The sequence below is a fragment of the Sinocyclocheilus anshuiensis genome, unplaced genomic scaffold (genome assembly GCF_001515605.1).
Source record: "Sinocyclocheilus anshuiensis isolate Anshui unplaced genomic scaffold, SAMN03320099.WGS_v1.1 scaffold1945, whole genome shotgun sequence".
NCBI lineage: Eukaryota > Metazoa > Chordata > Actinopteri > Cypriniformes > Cyprinidae > Sinocyclocheilus > Sinocyclocheilus anshuiensis.
In genome coordinates this window covers 205,948-222,815 of record NW_015538042.1, presented here as the reverse complement: position 1 = coordinate 222,815, position 16,868 = coordinate 205,948, and the positions used below count along the sequence as shown (strand labels likewise).

The 16,868-nt window shown below is 35.0% G+C and overlaps 1 protein-coding gene and 1 long non-coding RNA gene across 2 annotated transcripts in view; one reads left to right on the top strand and one right to left on the bottom strand.

Annotated features, from left to right (window-relative positions):
* The first annotated feature begins 3,092 nt into the window (after nt 1–3,092).
* LOC107681655 (uncharacterized) lies at nt 3,093–5,341 on the top strand. Its single transcript, XR_001633281.1, has 4 exons — nt 3,093–3,135; nt 3,772–3,830; nt 4,069–4,130; nt 4,418–5,341. It is a non-coding gene; the product is annotated as an uncharacterized LOC107681655 (long non-coding RNA).
* A 1,346-nt stretch (nt 5,342–6,687) lies between these two features.
* The window catches only part of bpifcl (BPI fold containing family C, like), a 31,940-nt gene continuing 21,759 nt past the window's right edge, over nt 6,688–16,868 (bottom strand). Inside the window, exons 6-15 of the mRNA XM_016477960.1 lie at nt 15,042–15,105; nt 14,870–14,930; nt 13,848–13,855; nt 12,956–13,015; nt 12,321–12,488; nt 11,955–12,022; nt 7,542–7,584; nt 7,356–7,419; nt 7,044–7,120; nt 6,688–6,910 (exon numbers count right to left, since the gene is read on the bottom strand). Coding sequence (XP_016333446.1) covers nt 6,800–6,910; nt 7,044–7,120; nt 7,356–7,419; nt 7,542–7,584; nt 11,955–12,022; nt 12,321–12,488; nt 12,956–13,015; nt 13,848–13,855; nt 14,870–14,930; nt 15,042–15,105 — 724 coding nt within the window. The 3' untranslated portion in view covers nt 6,688–6,799. The remainder of the gene's footprint in view (nt 6,911–7,043; nt 7,121–7,355; nt 7,420–7,541; nt 7,585–11,954; nt 12,023–12,320; nt 12,489–12,955; nt 13,016–13,847; nt 13,856–14,869; nt 14,931–15,041; nt 15,106–16,868) is intronic.

The following is a 16,868-nucleotide window of genomic DNA, read 5'->3' as shown; positions in this document are numbered from 1 at the left end:
GCATATATGATCATGGAGCTCAACTAGAATGACCATCAGCTTCTTGTTCACCACTCTAACCAAAGCCCTTCTCCATCAGTTGCTCAGTTTGGCCAGGAGGCCAGCTCTGGGATGAGTCCTGGTTGTTTCAAACGTCTTCCATTATGGATAATGGAGGCTACATGCTTCTGTGAACCTTCAATGCAGCACAATTTTTTCAGAACTCTTCCCCAGATGTGTGGTTTGATGCAATCCTGTCTCTGAGCTCTACATACAGTTTTTTTTTACCTCAGGGCTTGGTCTTTGCTCTAATATGCATTTTTAGCTGTTAGACCTTTTATTAAGATGTATGTGCCTTTCCAAATCATACCCATTCAATTGAATTTGCCACAGGTTAGCGTCACTCTAAGTGTAGTAACATCTACAAGCAATATGAATGCTCCTGAGCTAAATTTCAACTGTCCCAGATAAGGGTATGAATACTTACGCAATGTAATCATTTAAGTGTTTTATTTTTAATCAATTTGCGAAGATTTTAAAAACCTGTTTTTTGATCTACCATTATGGTGTATGGAGTATTTCTGTATTTTAAAATATATTCTTTATATTAACATGTTTTAATGACAGTATATTTATTGAAAAAAAAATATTCTTTTATTTTTCAAAATAAGCAGAAAACAGTACAAACTTTGCTAAAGTGATTGTTTTGAACAAGTATTAACTTAGACATTATTTAAAACAAACATTATTTTAGCTGAAGTATTTGTATCAATAACGTGTGCCTTTTACCCCGTGTGTGGGGGTAAACAGTGATGACGTTTTTTTGTGGGTGGAGCCTATATGGTGGCAGAAAATGACAGTTTTAACGTAGCAGTCTATGGAAGCCATGGAATAAAAGAATAAAAAAGGTCATTTTGAGTTTATATTTCAAAATTTTGACTTTTTTCTTGCAATTCTGAGATTATATCTAACAATTCTGGTAAGACAAATCAACTCGTCATTCTCTCTTTTTCACTCGGCTCAGAATCATGAGTTTATAATCCCACACTTCTGGCTTTTTTCCCTCAGAATTGGCAAACTCTCAATTGTTGAGCTGAATCAAGTTATAAAGTCCGAACTAGGAGATATAAACTTACAATTGCAAGAAAAAAAAGTCTGAATTGTGAGATAAAATAGGTAAGTGTTATGTAAAATGTTATAGGTTTAAATAGTATTTCATGCTTTAACTGTAGGGCTAATACATGTCCCCAATGTGAATATTATATAGACCTATTGTTTCAATCAAATTTAAGCTTTAAAAGTAGGGTAATCATAGCAGGTTTCATACATAGTTTGTCCGTTTAAATATCTGCGTTTAGCTTAAAATGGCGTCTTTGACGACAGTATTATATAAAAATGATTTGCGTTCCAATTCTGACATCCAAAGGCACAACAATAATTTTTTTTCTCTTATGGATTTTACTTGTTTCCCTCCACTTGTTCCCAGTGTTTTTCTGCTACCACAATGCGCGCGCAGCTGCAAGTGACGTAACTGTGACGTCTACTCCAAAATGATTAGTTTTATGACCTCCTGCTGACTCAGTGTGGAATCTCCCTGATCTGTGGAATGTGTTGCTCTACGGATTGAATAAAATACTATTAAATTCAGTGTAATAGTACACTCAAAAAAATGATTCTTGCCAGTAATTGAAATGAAGCAAACAATTTAAATAAAGTATATTTAAAAAAGTATAAAATAATTATTATTATTCCGAATTACGCTTTCTCAACATGAACGTAATGAATCCGAAACCAACCTGATCAAATTACATAAACTATACCTACTTTGTTGCAGTAAAGCGCGAATGCAGATGTTGCGCATGCGCATATTAGAATTTTTTTTTTTTTTAACTGAAGGCGGCAAATCGACTAGGGCGCGACGACGGTGACTCAACGGTAGCAAGGAAGATTAAGGAAGAACAGATGAGATTATACAAGGTAAGATATTTTCTTCATTTATTATTGATGTAGACTTAAACATAAACTATTTTTATTATTTGATCGATCTTGATTTACCTTAACTGCCCTAACTGCACTTTTTTTGGCGAATTAACTAACGTTAGATATTTTCGGCCTTCCCTGCTAACGTTATCTTGATCATTTTAAAATGTAACGTTACTATCTTACTATTCGAGTATGTTCATCATTTTTGTATTTAAGCAGATCACGCATGATTTTTTTTTAAACAGTGTCATCTCGACATACGTTAAACGTTGGATCGCGCGTAAAATCAAATCTGTTATCAAATATATGCAACTTGGATCATTTTAAGATATATATGGTCGAATATGTGCATCTTTTTAGGCAGATTACGCGTTTTATTACTTTTTTTTTTTTTTAATAATAGATTAGCCATCTCGACGTAACGTTACATTTTGCTTTTCTATAAATATGCTTTGCAACTATGCTGAAGCGTTGTTCAAACATGCTCGACATTATATGAAAGTTGCATGTAAAAGTTTGTAGGATGTCCTGTTAAAACAAATCGTGTCCATGAAGTGGAACATGCATTCTTTTCATGCTGAGTTGTACTTTCATTACAAAAATCAAATCATATGTCGTTTTTAATATTCCAGAGACATTGTTGTGACATCAATCCACATTGTCTCCAGTTTGGGGCAATCACTCAATTACAGTAAGTGTTGTTGTTGTTTTTGTTATAAATATATAACTAAACTTTACTTGTTTAATTACTTTGTAAAAGTGTTAATGTTAAGAGTCTGTGTGTGTACCTCAATGAGGACATGACAACAGTCATCAAAGAATTCCAGGTTTGTATAAGTATGCCCTTTTTTTAAGGACCTAACATACAGTGCCAGCCTGTATGTTGCCAATATTTCAGTGAAACTGAAAATGTGTTAATTTTTTATTTATTTATTATTATTAAATTATTTAATATTTATTTACTTATTTTGGCCTTAGGACTGCAACCCTGAAGAAGCAGAAAGAGGAATTTCTGAGACCACTCTGGATTCAGTCCGATTTGGTGAACTGGTTCAACCGGTTCACTAAGAAGAACCGGTTAAATCGAACGATTCGTTCGCGAACCGGACATCACTACTCAACGGTACGGTAGCAAGGAAGATTAAGGAAGAACAGATGAGGAGATTATACAAGGTAAGATATTTTCTTCATTTATAATTGATGTAGACTTAAACATAAACTATTTTTATTATTTGATCGATCTTGATTTACCTTAACTGCCCTAACTGCACTTTTTGGCGAATTAACTAACGTTAGATATTTTCGGCCTTCCCTGCTAACGTTATCTTGATCATTTTAAAATGTAACGTTACTATCTTACTATTCGAGTATGTTCATCATTTTTGTATTTAAGCAGATCACGCATGATTTTTTTTTAAACGGTGTCATCTCGACATACATTAAACATTAGGATCTCGCGTAAAATCAAATCTGTTATCAAATATATGCAACTTGGATCATTTTAAGATATATATGGTCGACTATGTGCATCTTTTTAGGCAGATTACCCGTCTATTATTATTATTTTTTTTAAATAATAGATTAGCCATCTCGACGTAACGTTACATTTTGCTTTTCTATAAATATGCTTTGCAACTATGCTGAAGCGTTGTTCAAACATGCTCGACATTATATGAAAGTTGCATGTAAAAGTTTGTAGGATGTCCTGTTAAAACAAATCGTGTCCATGAAGTGGAACATGCATTCTTTTCATGCTGAGTTGTACTTTCATTACAAAAATCAAATCATATGTCGTTTTTAATATTCCAGAGACATTGTTGTGACATCAATCCACATTGAATCTGATTAAAGTCAATCACCGACTTACGGTATGTATATATATTTTTTTGTAATATAACTAAACTGTACTCGTTTAATTTCTTTGTAAAAGTATTGATCTTTTCTCTCTTTTTTGACATTTAGTTATGTGAGTATATGAAAGGTACATGTAAAAGTTTATAGGATTTCCATTTAAAACAAATTGTGTACATTAAGTTGATCATGCATTCTTTTAATGCAGAGTTGTCATTGCAAAACTCAAATTATATGTCACCTTTACTGTTTCAGAGACCTCATCATTGTGACATCATTCCACATTGTCTCCAGTTTGGGGCAATCACTCAATTACAGTAAGTGTTGTTGTTGTTTTTGTTATAAATATATAACTAAACTTTACTTGTTTAATTACTTTGTAAAAGTGTTAATGTTAAGAGTCTGTGTGTGTACCTCAATGAGGACATGACAACAGTCATCAAAGAATTCCAGGTTTGTATAAGTATGCCCTTTTTTTAAGGACCTAACATACATTGCCAGCCTGTATGTTGCCAATATTTCAGTGAAACTGAAAATGTGTTAATTATTTATTTATTTATTATTATTAAATTATTTAATATTTATTTACTTATTTTGGCCTTAGGACTGCAACCCTGAAGAAGCAGAAAGAGGAATTTCTGAGACCACTCTGGGGCTTTTTGTGATTCGCAAAGAAGGTGCTGGTGCTGAGGATGAGCCGGGTGATGTTGGAGTTGTGATAGAGGGTGTAAAGCTGCTACAACACTTAAAGAGTATTTCCTTTGGATTAGTAATGCTCTTCGGACTGATCTACGCTCTCAACTTAAGCTACCCTCAAAGTCTCAAGTTCACATTTGAATTCTTCCAGAAGGTACTGATGAATTTAGATGGCAGCAAGCTTTCCCCAAAGGTTCAAGCACTTCAAATGTAAATGTTTCAGTGAATAGGACATTCACTGTTTGCCTACATGTTTCCAACAACTGGAGGGACATTGAAAACTTTTAGACAAGAATGCCCTGAAAAAAATATTTCTACAAACTGATGACACTAACTCCAGCATGCAAGAGACTGCACTTTCCTGCTTCCTGTAGCTCTGAAACTTTTGATACAGGAGATGTTACTTATATTGCTATTGAGTCCAGGAAGTCAACTTTTCAGATGACTCGTTTTCCAGTAGCGTTGAGGGTGTCTTGGGTTACGTCTCCAGTTCTTGGCCTCGTTGTAGTAGTTTCTCGTTTTTCATGTTCTGCTTAAATTCAGTTTCAGAGAGCTAAAACAGAGTTCAACAAAAGTGGAATGCTACTTATTCCACCACCCAAACAAAGGTCTGACATTCTTGAAGGCATGGCTGAGGAGATCTTTTAGTATGCAGCATACCCCTCTGCAGTGAGTTGGACACGTTTTAATGGCCTAAATGCTGAAATGTGAAAACCTGTTATATGTATTAAAAAAAGTGTTGAAAACTTGATATATGTGAAGTAAAATATTTGCTTTTCTTTTTTCCCATTTATTTTAATTTATTTATTTTATTGTATTTTTCTCTAAGGGTCCTGGTTGTTTAATTTTAACAAATATTTAGGAAGAGAAGGGACCGTTTACATTTGTGTTTTGTGTTATAGATCAGGAGAAAGCACATTGTTTACCGTACTATGCAATAATATGACAGTGTTACCTTGAAAATGTGAAATTAATGTTTGATGTTAAAAGTATGGTTCCTTGTTGATCCCTGTTACTTGTGGGCACACAAAACTAAAAATAACCACTGGAAGATTCAATTTAGAAGGATTCATGAAACAGTTGCAGAAAACAGTTGCCTTTATTTGTTAAGTACTGCATTACAGTGTCTTGCTTTCATGCTTTTTTTTTTTTGGTCAGATTGGATGTTACTTTCGACTCATGGAGCAATTACAACACAATAAATGTTTGAAAATGTAACATGTTTTGGCCATTTATTTAACAGAATTAAGAAAATGTAAGGTGATTATATAAAGCAAGTAACAATAAGTTATTGGAAATGAGTAAAGTTTATGTATTATAGAAGCTTAAATCACAGTTCATCAGTTTTCATAAAATGTATTTAATTCATTCACATTAACTGAACATGAAAGGGTGAAGCTTAAATAAATGTTAACTTTTGCGTTGGATTTGTGCGATTAAATTAGATGGAAAATTGACATCTAATTGAATTACATAAGTTTTAACTTTTGGGGTTAAATATTTTTTTGAGTGTAGTGTTGCTCAGGTAGAGTGTGTAATATGCAGTCTCATGTTGGACATTATAACCTGCTCGTTTAGTGTGGAGATCTCCCGGTACGTTCATCTGTATCCATCACGTGTGTACCAGCCTTGGTTGTACCCAAAAGCCTTCAAGATCTTGTATGATACAGAAATAACATGGATACTGTAAAGTTTCTCAGGGAAAGGAGTAGATGTGGATCTAGTTGCAGCTTTAATAAGCATTGAAGAAGATACAAGATAAATAAAAGGTAAAACGAAGATTACATCCAAAAGAACAGCAAAAACACTACGGATTGACTGGCTTACTGAAACATGGCTATACTAAAACAAGAACGGACAATGAACAGAAAGAATCAGAGTCTGTCCGAAATAACACCCTATACCCTTTAAATAAGGCATTTTTTCATTACTACTGGAGCTGCCAGTTTGCTAGGTTTCAAATGATTATTAAACAGCATGCACAAGCTATGTATAGAGAGACCAAGACTAAAAGATTGAAAGCAGGTGTGCATGATCAGTAAATATGGGAACAATTGACAATCAAAAACCAAGGCAATAAGGAACCAGGAACTAAACACGGGAGGATACCAAAAAAACCCCAGAACATAAGCTCTAAACTAAAAGTCATTAGAACACAACATAAACATGACAGATAATGGACTATGATTATATATATATATATATATATAAATTTGTCACAGAACAAATAATCTTCCTCCAAACTCTAGCTGAAAGACATCACGCCGCCCTTCCTTGCAAGCCAGATTACTTATGCATGCAAATTGACTCCATTGAAGTGATTATTTGGAGAAGTTTGGACCTTAGTTTTCATTGAGACTGTCCAAGAATTTTCAACATCAGTAAAAATGACCACAAAGCCCTGAAAGATAGTTACAAAGGGAAAACAAATTTAGACTCTACCCCTGAGTTGCTTTCTAACAACTTTTCAATAGCAAACAATGTTCTAATATAATAGTAAATAATAATAGTAATAGTAACTTAATAGTACTTACATTTTTTATGAGCAATTTAGAATTAATCAAACTAAAGTCCTGCAGTGTGGGTAGGAGAAAGCCAGTCTTCAGGTAATCTACAATACAAAGTAGAATAATAATGATAATAAACAAAACAATTCCAAGAGGGTCCTCACATCTTCAGTGCTCGGGCCCTAATAACAAAAATTCCCAGACTTTCTAAAACCAAGTTTGCAAAGTCTATAGATTTCAAACTTTTCTTTACTTGGTTGCAAGGAAATTTACACACGTATGAATACTTTAAATAATGAAACAGTTTGTAATAAATGCAATATCATTTGAAATTTTTACCATTTAGTTTTGGAAGTACAAATATGTTTACTGCAATCACTAATATGTGCTCGAGCCCGGCAGTCTGTACATTGAAATATAACACAAAGAAAACGAAATGTCTTATTATGTTGATCTAAAAAAATGAATATATGATATGAATCATCAGTGTCTGGTAATTGATTATTATATTTCCTCAGATCTCACCTTGAAATCACCAATCTCAGATGATCCAACAGTCACTGTTAAACTTGATTCAGCATTCAGGGCAAAAGAAGATGCAGAGTTTTACAAAACTAACACTTACATTGTGAGTTGCTACATAATCCATCAAGTTGTTAATATATAAGATATTACTATTAATGTCATAAAATGTTCATAATGTAATACGTAACATCACAAAACAATAACATTTTGAGCTCATAACATTAAAAAAAAAAGTCTACTTTGTGAAATTGTATTACATTATAAACTTACCAAAAAATGGTTATATTGTAATAATTTCTAAAACAACAATGGTATTTTACTTTGCTCTTTTACAGTATATATTTTTTAAATCTAATCTTAAACTACCTATGAAAAGCACCAGGTTTAGATATCCATGTATTATTGTTATATCATATATTATTAATAATATTACTGTACATTGCTTTTAATATACAGTTAACCTAACCATAAATATTTGGACAGTGACCCATCTGGAACCCATGGCTATTACCAAATTCATGGGTGTCATACCATGTAATGCTTAACCTGACCTTTACTGCATCTGTTTTCAGTTGCTGCTTGTTTGTGGGTCTTTCTGCCTAAAGTTTTGTGTTCAGCAAGTACATTTTATTGAGTTTGAGGTCATGTGACTGACTTAGCCACTAAAAAAAAAGAGAAAAAAATAAAACCCTCTTATTTGCCTTGAAAAGTTATTTGCTTACTTTTGTAGTATGTTTTATTTGCAGTATGTTTCTCATTGGACAGTCCATACTATGTACCATCTGTGCTGTCATTCAGTTTTGCAGTATTTTGCAGAATCTAGGCCAGGGTTCCTCAATAGGTTGCCCGCAGGCCACATCCGACCCGTGAGAGAAAAAAAGTTTGGCCAGAGCTAATTTCAAATAATTTGGCATGAAAATTCAAACGCAAAGCTACATTAACTTACATCGTGTCTACACCGGATGCGAGCGACGCGATGCAATAAAATACAAGAGCTCGTTATAATCAGTGATGCTGTCTTGGATGTGGCGCGACACGACAAATCCCTGACAGTAAACTGCTGACTCGTTCTATTTATAGCGTACTGACCCAACGTTCAAATGATTTGCAATGCTTTGTCGCGTCCAGTGTAGATACGATGTGACAGCAAAAACATGGCAAGTGTGTAGAAAAGAAAAGTGGACACGGAAAATAGATGATTCAAATGTGAATGAACTGAACAGTTTTGAGTGAGTGAGTGAGTGACTGATGCCATCTTTGTTATGGAATACACGTGTTGGTTTGCAGTGAGTTCACAGCTTTAACGTACTAGTTTGCTTTAATTTATTTTCAAGATCTGAGGTAAAATATCTATTGTTGCTTTCACTATGGCTATAAAGATAACGCAAAATTAAAAAAAAAACAGAATTCCCAAAATTCTAAAACCATCAACCCAGTTTGAATGTAAAGAATGTCAAATTAAATTGCTTCATTTCAAATCCATTTCGGTAGTGTACAGAGCAAAAATTTTAAAAATTGCATTGCTGTCCAAATACTTACGGATCTAAATACAAAGTACTGTCATGAAACCTTTGATAGCGTGGGCTGATAACTCAATCTTCTAGCAGTCACATTGTTATCTACATGGCACAGCTGATTGGTTTCGTTTGCATCAGCAGTCAATGAGCTTGCTGCTCAACATTCCAATACTTGGCCAGTGTTTGCTGTAGTAGTTTGCAGCACTATCTAAGATAAGTGAATGTTTCTTTATTCCATATCACTGTACATAGTGTATGATCTGACTTATTAATTCCTAAAAGAACAATCATAGACAAGTTTTTGTTTAATAATCTTGCACTCGATGCAGGTGTGAATTACTACACATATAAGCAGCAGTGTTTACTAAACTGTTTTTATATAGCTGCCGCAGCAAGCTGTCTATTATGAATTTGTTACAGTGACTTAGGATACAGGATACAGTGACTTAGCTTTGTGGATATGTTAAAGTGAAATAAGCATGTACACTTATACCCTTTGGTAACACTTTAATTTAGGGACCAATTCTCACTATTAACTAGTCACTTATTTGCATGCATATTAATGCCTTATTCTTCATGACCATATTTTAGATCCCCTAATCCTACCCCATACCTAAACTTAACAACTACCTTACAATTAATAAGCAGCAAATTAAGAGTTTAACGAGGTAAAAGTAATAGTTAATAGTGAGAATTGGTCCCCAAACTAAAGTGTGACCCAAGTCCCTATACTTGCTCTGCAGCAGCGGCAATATTCAACAACAGCAGTGAAGCAGATCTGTTCTGACCAAATACATTATCACATCGCCATGCCAATTTCTCAAAGAGTTGTCATGGCAGAACTGCTGTGAAAAAAGCAGTTTTCCACATCAATGTTCCGAGTCTCTAGATAAAAAAAAGAATGAATTAAAACATCCCACTGGCAGCTTTGGGGCTCTCTGATCACTGTTTGGTTCAACTTAAACCGACCTACAGGTAGAACTGAAATCAGTTAAACCTGTAATAACGACTGTAAAAAAAGATGGACTAATGAAGCAGAGCGGAATTTACAAGCCTGCTTAGGCATTGATTGGAGTGTTTTTGAAGCTGCTGCCACTGATCTGGATGAGCTCACAGACACTGTAACATCATATATCAGTTTCTGTGAGGATATGTGCATTCCTGCCAGGACTCATTTAACTTTTTAATAATTTAACAACAACGACAAACCATGGTTCACTGCAAAACTCAGGCCAAAGATAATGCCTACAGGAATAGGGAGAGAGTCTTGTATAAACAGGTCAAACACACACTGACAAAGGAGATCAGAGTGGCTAAGAGAAACTACTCCGAAAAGCTGAGAAACCAGTTTTCTACAAATGACCCGGCGTCAGTATGGAAAGGACAGATAGACATCACCAATTACAATACACCATCCCCCTGCACTGTGGAGAATCAACAACTGGCTGACGATTTTGAACGAGTTTTATTGCAGGTTTGAAAAACCTTGTCTCACACCCCACAGCCACTGACTTTCTCTCTAGTAACAGTTTATTCAGGGAAAAGTCGTAGTTAATGGTTTGTTAATAGCAAGAATTGGACCTTAAAATAAAATGTGACCGAAAACTTTTATGTTGTCTATTCGGAACCATTTGGCAGCTCAAAGCCAGAGGAAGTGAGGGGAAAATGTGCCCTCTGCAGTCCCTGGATCCACCATGCCTGCACTCCAGGTTTAAAAACATTGACCACTGTTCATTTGATTGAGAATATTCATAAATAGACACAATCTAACACAAATTTACACAGTTTATTGTTAGATCTACATGTTCTTTACCTAGGTACACTGGAGTTAGACAAACAGACAGCTCTGTCAGGCCAAAAAAGCTGCCTACTACAGGAATGGGGACAGAACTTTGAATAAACAGACCAAAAACACACTGACAAAGGAGATCAGAGTGGCTAAGAGAAACTACTCCGAAAAGCTGAGAAACCAGTTTTCTACAAATGACCCGGCGTCAGTATGGAAAGGACAGATAGACATCACCAATTACAATACACCATCCCCCTGCACTGTGGAGAATCAACAACTGGCTGACGATTTTGAACGAGTTTTATTGCAGGTTTGAAAAACCTTGTCTCACACCCCACAGCCACTGACTTTCTCTCTAGTAACAGTTTATTCAGGGAAAAGTCGTAGTTAATGGTTTGTTAATAGCAAGAATTGGACCTTAAAATAAAATGTGACCGAAAACTTTTATGTTGTCTATTCGGAACCATTTGGCAGCTCAAAGCCAGAGGAAGTGAGGGGAAAATGTGCCCTCTGCAGTCCCTGGATCCACCATGCCTGCACTCCAGGTTTAAAAACATTGACCACTGTTCATTTGATTGAGAATATTCATAAATAGACACAATCTAACACAAATTTACACAGTTTATTGTTAGATCTACATGTTCTTTACCTAGGTACACTGGAGTTAGACAAAAGTTGAGTGTTCATTAAGCATAAATACAATTAAGGAAGTTTGTTCTATAGTAGTCCAACACACACACACACACACACAACTCCTTTGTCAAACAGAAAGCGAATTTGAGCTGTGGTCAATCACAGAAAGTGAGACATTTTGTGTTGTCCCTTTGGATTTTTTCAATAAACCATATTTTGAAGCAAACTGCATAATGTGGCTGCTGTTTTTGCTTCTTTTGTCTAATTGTTATAACTTACCCTTGCATGTGTTTACAACCAATCCCAGTAGTGGGGTAGATTGTAACAAAGGCACACCATGTATTTGACATCACCTGGGGTGGCCAATCAGATTTCTGTGGGGGCCGGTGCCACACCTGGCCACCATGCAGACCCGCCCCTGAATAGATCCCATTTGACTGCAACTTTAATTTAACAAATATCAATATAACTCACTTTTTCATTTTAAAATCTCCAGTAAGGTGTTTATTGTCAATCAAAGCACTTCCACTGAAGCTGCCGTCCTGCAGGGGGAGTGTGAGAGGAACACATAAGTTATTCAATTTTAAGCTGAATTGCTGATACCTTTACATAAATCACATATTGAACGATTCAGTGAATACATGGTATTATAACACTGTTTGCAGCTTCTACTTTACAGCGTGCTGCAGGTGTTGCCAACTAGCATTTGTACCATTTTGTACAAATATGAGCAGCTGCAGTTCTAACTGTTACTACTTACTGTGAGAGTATGAGAGTTCCTCTTACCTTTTTGTTTGTTTTTGTTTTACATAATTTTATGTATCCAAAGACAAAACTCACCACATCCAGTCTGAAAAGAGGCACCAGCATGCCATCAGGTTTAACAACTGAGAACTTTGCAGCAACAGGTACGTGAACGTCTATCACCCCTGAACTGAAGGAGAATAGTGGCGTCTTACTGGCGTACAAGAGCACCTGCATCTCCATGTTGGGATATAATGTGCGCAGCTGAACAAACAATTTGCAAAGAAATCACATTATTCATCTGGATAACAACTTGTAGAAACTATAGAACATGTAACAGACAGAGACAGACACATAAGTCCTAATTGGTGTTTCATCAGCATATGCAACCATGTAGTTGTATCATGTGTAGTTAGTTATGAAATATTTGTATAATAATTATATATTAATTAATATACTTTTGATACAAAGAAATGAGTGTTAATAAAAGTTATTTAAATAGTATATTATATAGTAAAACAGATTAAAGCTTGAGATGTAGACCTTTTTAATCATGTATTGTTTGTCAAGTTAATTACATGGTTTTACTTTATAACATTATAGCAGTTTATAACAGTAACTAATATATTCAAAACAAACAAAGGATGCTTCAGGACGTTGGCGTCCTTGTGCAGGTTAACATGTTCGATTTTTACTTCCAAAATCACAACCTGTACACACAGTATACTGACCTGTGGAATGAAAGCACCGAACTGGCTGGTGTTCAGATGGATCGGGAAACTCTTTGGTATCTATGATTGACACATAAAAAAAGATGGCTGAATGAGTGACTTGATTAGTAAATATCTCAATGTATTTTAAATGAATACTCTTAATTTCTATTTTGTTCAGTTTCATATAAGGCGGTGTGATCCCTTGTAGGTCCATCAAGAGTTTAAAGGGATACTCCAGCCCAAAATGAAAATTTTGTCATTGATCACTTACCCCCATGTCGTTCCAAACTCGTAAAAGCTTCGTTCGTCTTCGGAACACAATTTAAGATATTTTGGATGAAAACCGGGAGGCTTGTGACCATCCCATAGACTGCCAAGTAAATTACACTGTCAAGGTCCAGAAAAGTATGAAAAGCATCGTCAGAATAGTCCACAGATGGACTATTCTGATGATGTCTTTCATACTTTTCTGGACCTTGACAGTGTAATTTACTTAGCAGTCAATGGGACAGTCACAAGCCTCCCGGTTTTCATCCAAAATATCTTATATTGTGTTCCGAAGACGAACAAAGCTTTTACGGGTTTGGAACGACATGGAGATAAGTGATTTGAAGATTGATCAGAAGATTGATCAGAAGATGACAAAATTTTCATTTTGGGCTGGAGTATCCCTTTAAGGTACACATCGCTTCCAACACAGATGCCATCTTGTTTTATGTTTCGTTTGATAGAAGTATTTATTTATTGGTAACACTTTAGTATAGGCACCAATTCTCACTATTAACTAGTTGCTTATTATTCATGGCTATTATTAACACATTGGCTATTTATTAGTACTTATAAAGCACATATTCTGCATGACCATATTCTACACCCCAAATCCTACCCAAGACCTAAATGTAACAACTACCTTACTAACTATTAATAAGCAGCAAATTAGGAGTTTATTGAGGCAAAAGTCATAGTTAATGGTTTGTTAATAGTGACAATTCGACCTTAAAATAAAGTGTGACCTATTTATGTACAGTGTTGGGCAGTAACGCATTACTTAGTAACACGTTACTGTAATTTTATTACTTTTTTAGTAACGGAGTAATTTAATGTGTTATCATTTTCAAAATAGTAATTAGAGTATAGTTACAAACTGAAGTCTCTATACGTTACTGCCGCGTTACATTGCTGACAGAATGCAGTGTTGTATAATCTAGAGATTGTAAAAAGGATGTAGCACACGCACTGTCGAGTCAAGTGGCAGTGGATTAGAGACCTGTCCTGCTCTCCCGCGAGACCCGATGCAACAGAGTGCGGCGCGGGAGAAGATGGGCGAGTGCGGGTGCGTGCGGGTAGACACTCGTGTGTGTGCGGGATGCGGGAGAATAAAATGATTCACGGGGCTCCCGCAAAATAGAAATATCTAAACATAAAATATCTAAAACAAATAAATTGTTATTCATCTATTGCACAAAAGCAACATGAACTAATATAAGTATAAACGATTAACAGGTGCAAGCATATGCAGAGGTTCTATTTAGGCTATAACACGTTTGCAGCGTTGAGCAATGCAGTGCTGAAACTTGCGTGCTCATGAATCCTCTCATTATAACACACAAATTGTAGACATGAAAGATTCATTATGCATATATTGCAGATTGCGATGAACTGGGATGTCTTTTAGAGATTATAAATGCAGCGCTCTTAAAATACATGTAATAATTTTTTTCATGTTTTTGTTTTATAACAATTAAGCACATTTCCCCTGAAGTTCATGAAAAATGTTTTATATATATATACCTGTATATATATATATATGTGCGTGTGTGTGTGTGTGTGTATATATATATATATACATATATATATATATAGTCCTAAGAACTGTTTTCTTTTGTGCAGAATATATAATTTGGTGATCTGGAAATGTTTTTGAACCAGTACCAGGTATTTTCTGTAGATTCTTCTCCAATTCACTGATTGCTTGTTGAATTGCTGGACAAATCTAAAGAAAAGAAAGAAACGAGACAGCATGAGACACAATGAGAAATATTACAAGCAGCAGGTAGAGGTGTTGATTTGGTTCATCTGTTTTAGAAATAAAAAAATGACATACCCTCACATGTATCATCTCTGAGATCTGTCCTTGGAAAGCACTTACAAATGGCTGGAAAAAAAAGCTGCACCAAAACAGAAGCATAAAGGATGGTTCTTAATACTTGATGCTAACCCTTTGATGCATACAATCACACAGGCGTGATCACTCTAGGCTGGTCCCTGGAGCGTCCGATCATACCAATTTGAATAGAATGTTCAGTGTGTCACATGATCAGCTGCAAAATTCAGATTTGCTTTGTGCTTTGACTGGCGCTGAGCCAGAGACGGTTTTATTTTATTAATAAAGCCCTTATCTTCCCGCACTATTGAGTCCTCGCTCCGTCCTTCATCCCCAACCCTGACAGATTGGGTAGGTAACTATAAAGTTTATTCTATTTGCCCCAGTTTACCAGCCATTTACTTTCATGTCTTTTGGGAGACGTGAATGAATTTACGTGTTGTAAATCGGACAGCTCCGATTCCCTGGATTGCACCGCAAACTAACATGGCACTGCCCATTGTGCATTTTGGGTCAAACATGATCATTATAAAGGTGTTTAAACAGCAAAATAACTTGTATTTGAAAAACAGAATATCAGATATTTCATGATGTAGTTAACAAATAAGGAATTTTTTTAATGAAAAAGGAAAATTTACATAAAACCAATAAAAACAGTGCTCTACATGTCATACAGCACTATTGTGGCTGCAGTGTGTCACGTGACAAGCATGACATGTCGCCATGGAAACAGTAACATGATAATTTATTTTTTTTTACTTTTATAATAGTAAAAGGATAAAGATACAGGAGAATAGAAACAAATATTTTTTCCCACACTATCTCCAACCCCGAATTATACAAACAAAACGGTAACACGTTATAATTACTTTCATTAATAAATCATTAACGAACATTACATAATGCTTAAGAGATCATTAGTTAAAATAAATTCATATAGGCCTAGTGTAAACGCAGAACAATACACGGCGATCTGAATAGGAACTGAGAGAGTGTTAAATAGAGTGTGTAATGGCTCTCAGGTGAGCGTGTGATTAGTGACGGCTGTGTGATCAGTGAATTCAGCTGTGTAAGTGCAATGGATGATGGGAACTGTAGTCCGGGGTGACATGTAACAGTCTGTGTAGTGTGAGAGTCAATGTAATGGTAGAGTGACCTCTAGTGGCAATCGGCCGGAAGGCCACGGACTGGATTCGTGACACCTAGCTAGAAATGTGAGATAACATGCTTGTTTACATTTACTAATGTACTTATTAAACATTAACGAATGATTAACAGATCATTATTTAATGTAATTTGAAATGCTTACAAATGTCATTAAACTTTCAATTCATATGATCATGTACTTTTTAAAAATCTACAAATAAATAAAATACATTTTATTAAATAAATGTAAATAAATTTAAAACAATAAATACAAGAAATTATACAATTACCAGCTTACTTTTTAATGTACTTTTCATATAAGACCTAATGCTCTTTTTTACATTTACAAATGCTGTGGGAAAAATTAATGAATAAATAAATAATCACAGTGTGTAAAGGTCACATATTTGGTCTTCATTTGTTTAGTGTAGACTTCTACTATTTACACATCTTAACATCTTAATAATTCGTTAATTATTTGTTCATGTCTTTGCAGTACCTAATCTGAAGTATAAACTATTCATCATTTGCAAATGGTTATAAATGTTTACTAATTGTTAATACATTTATGAGCAGTCATCTCGATGGCAAAATGTGTCCCAAAAGACCTGAATTTATCCTACTCAAACATCTTTACTAGTCATTTATTAATCATTTGTTCATGTTTTTGCAGTACCCAAT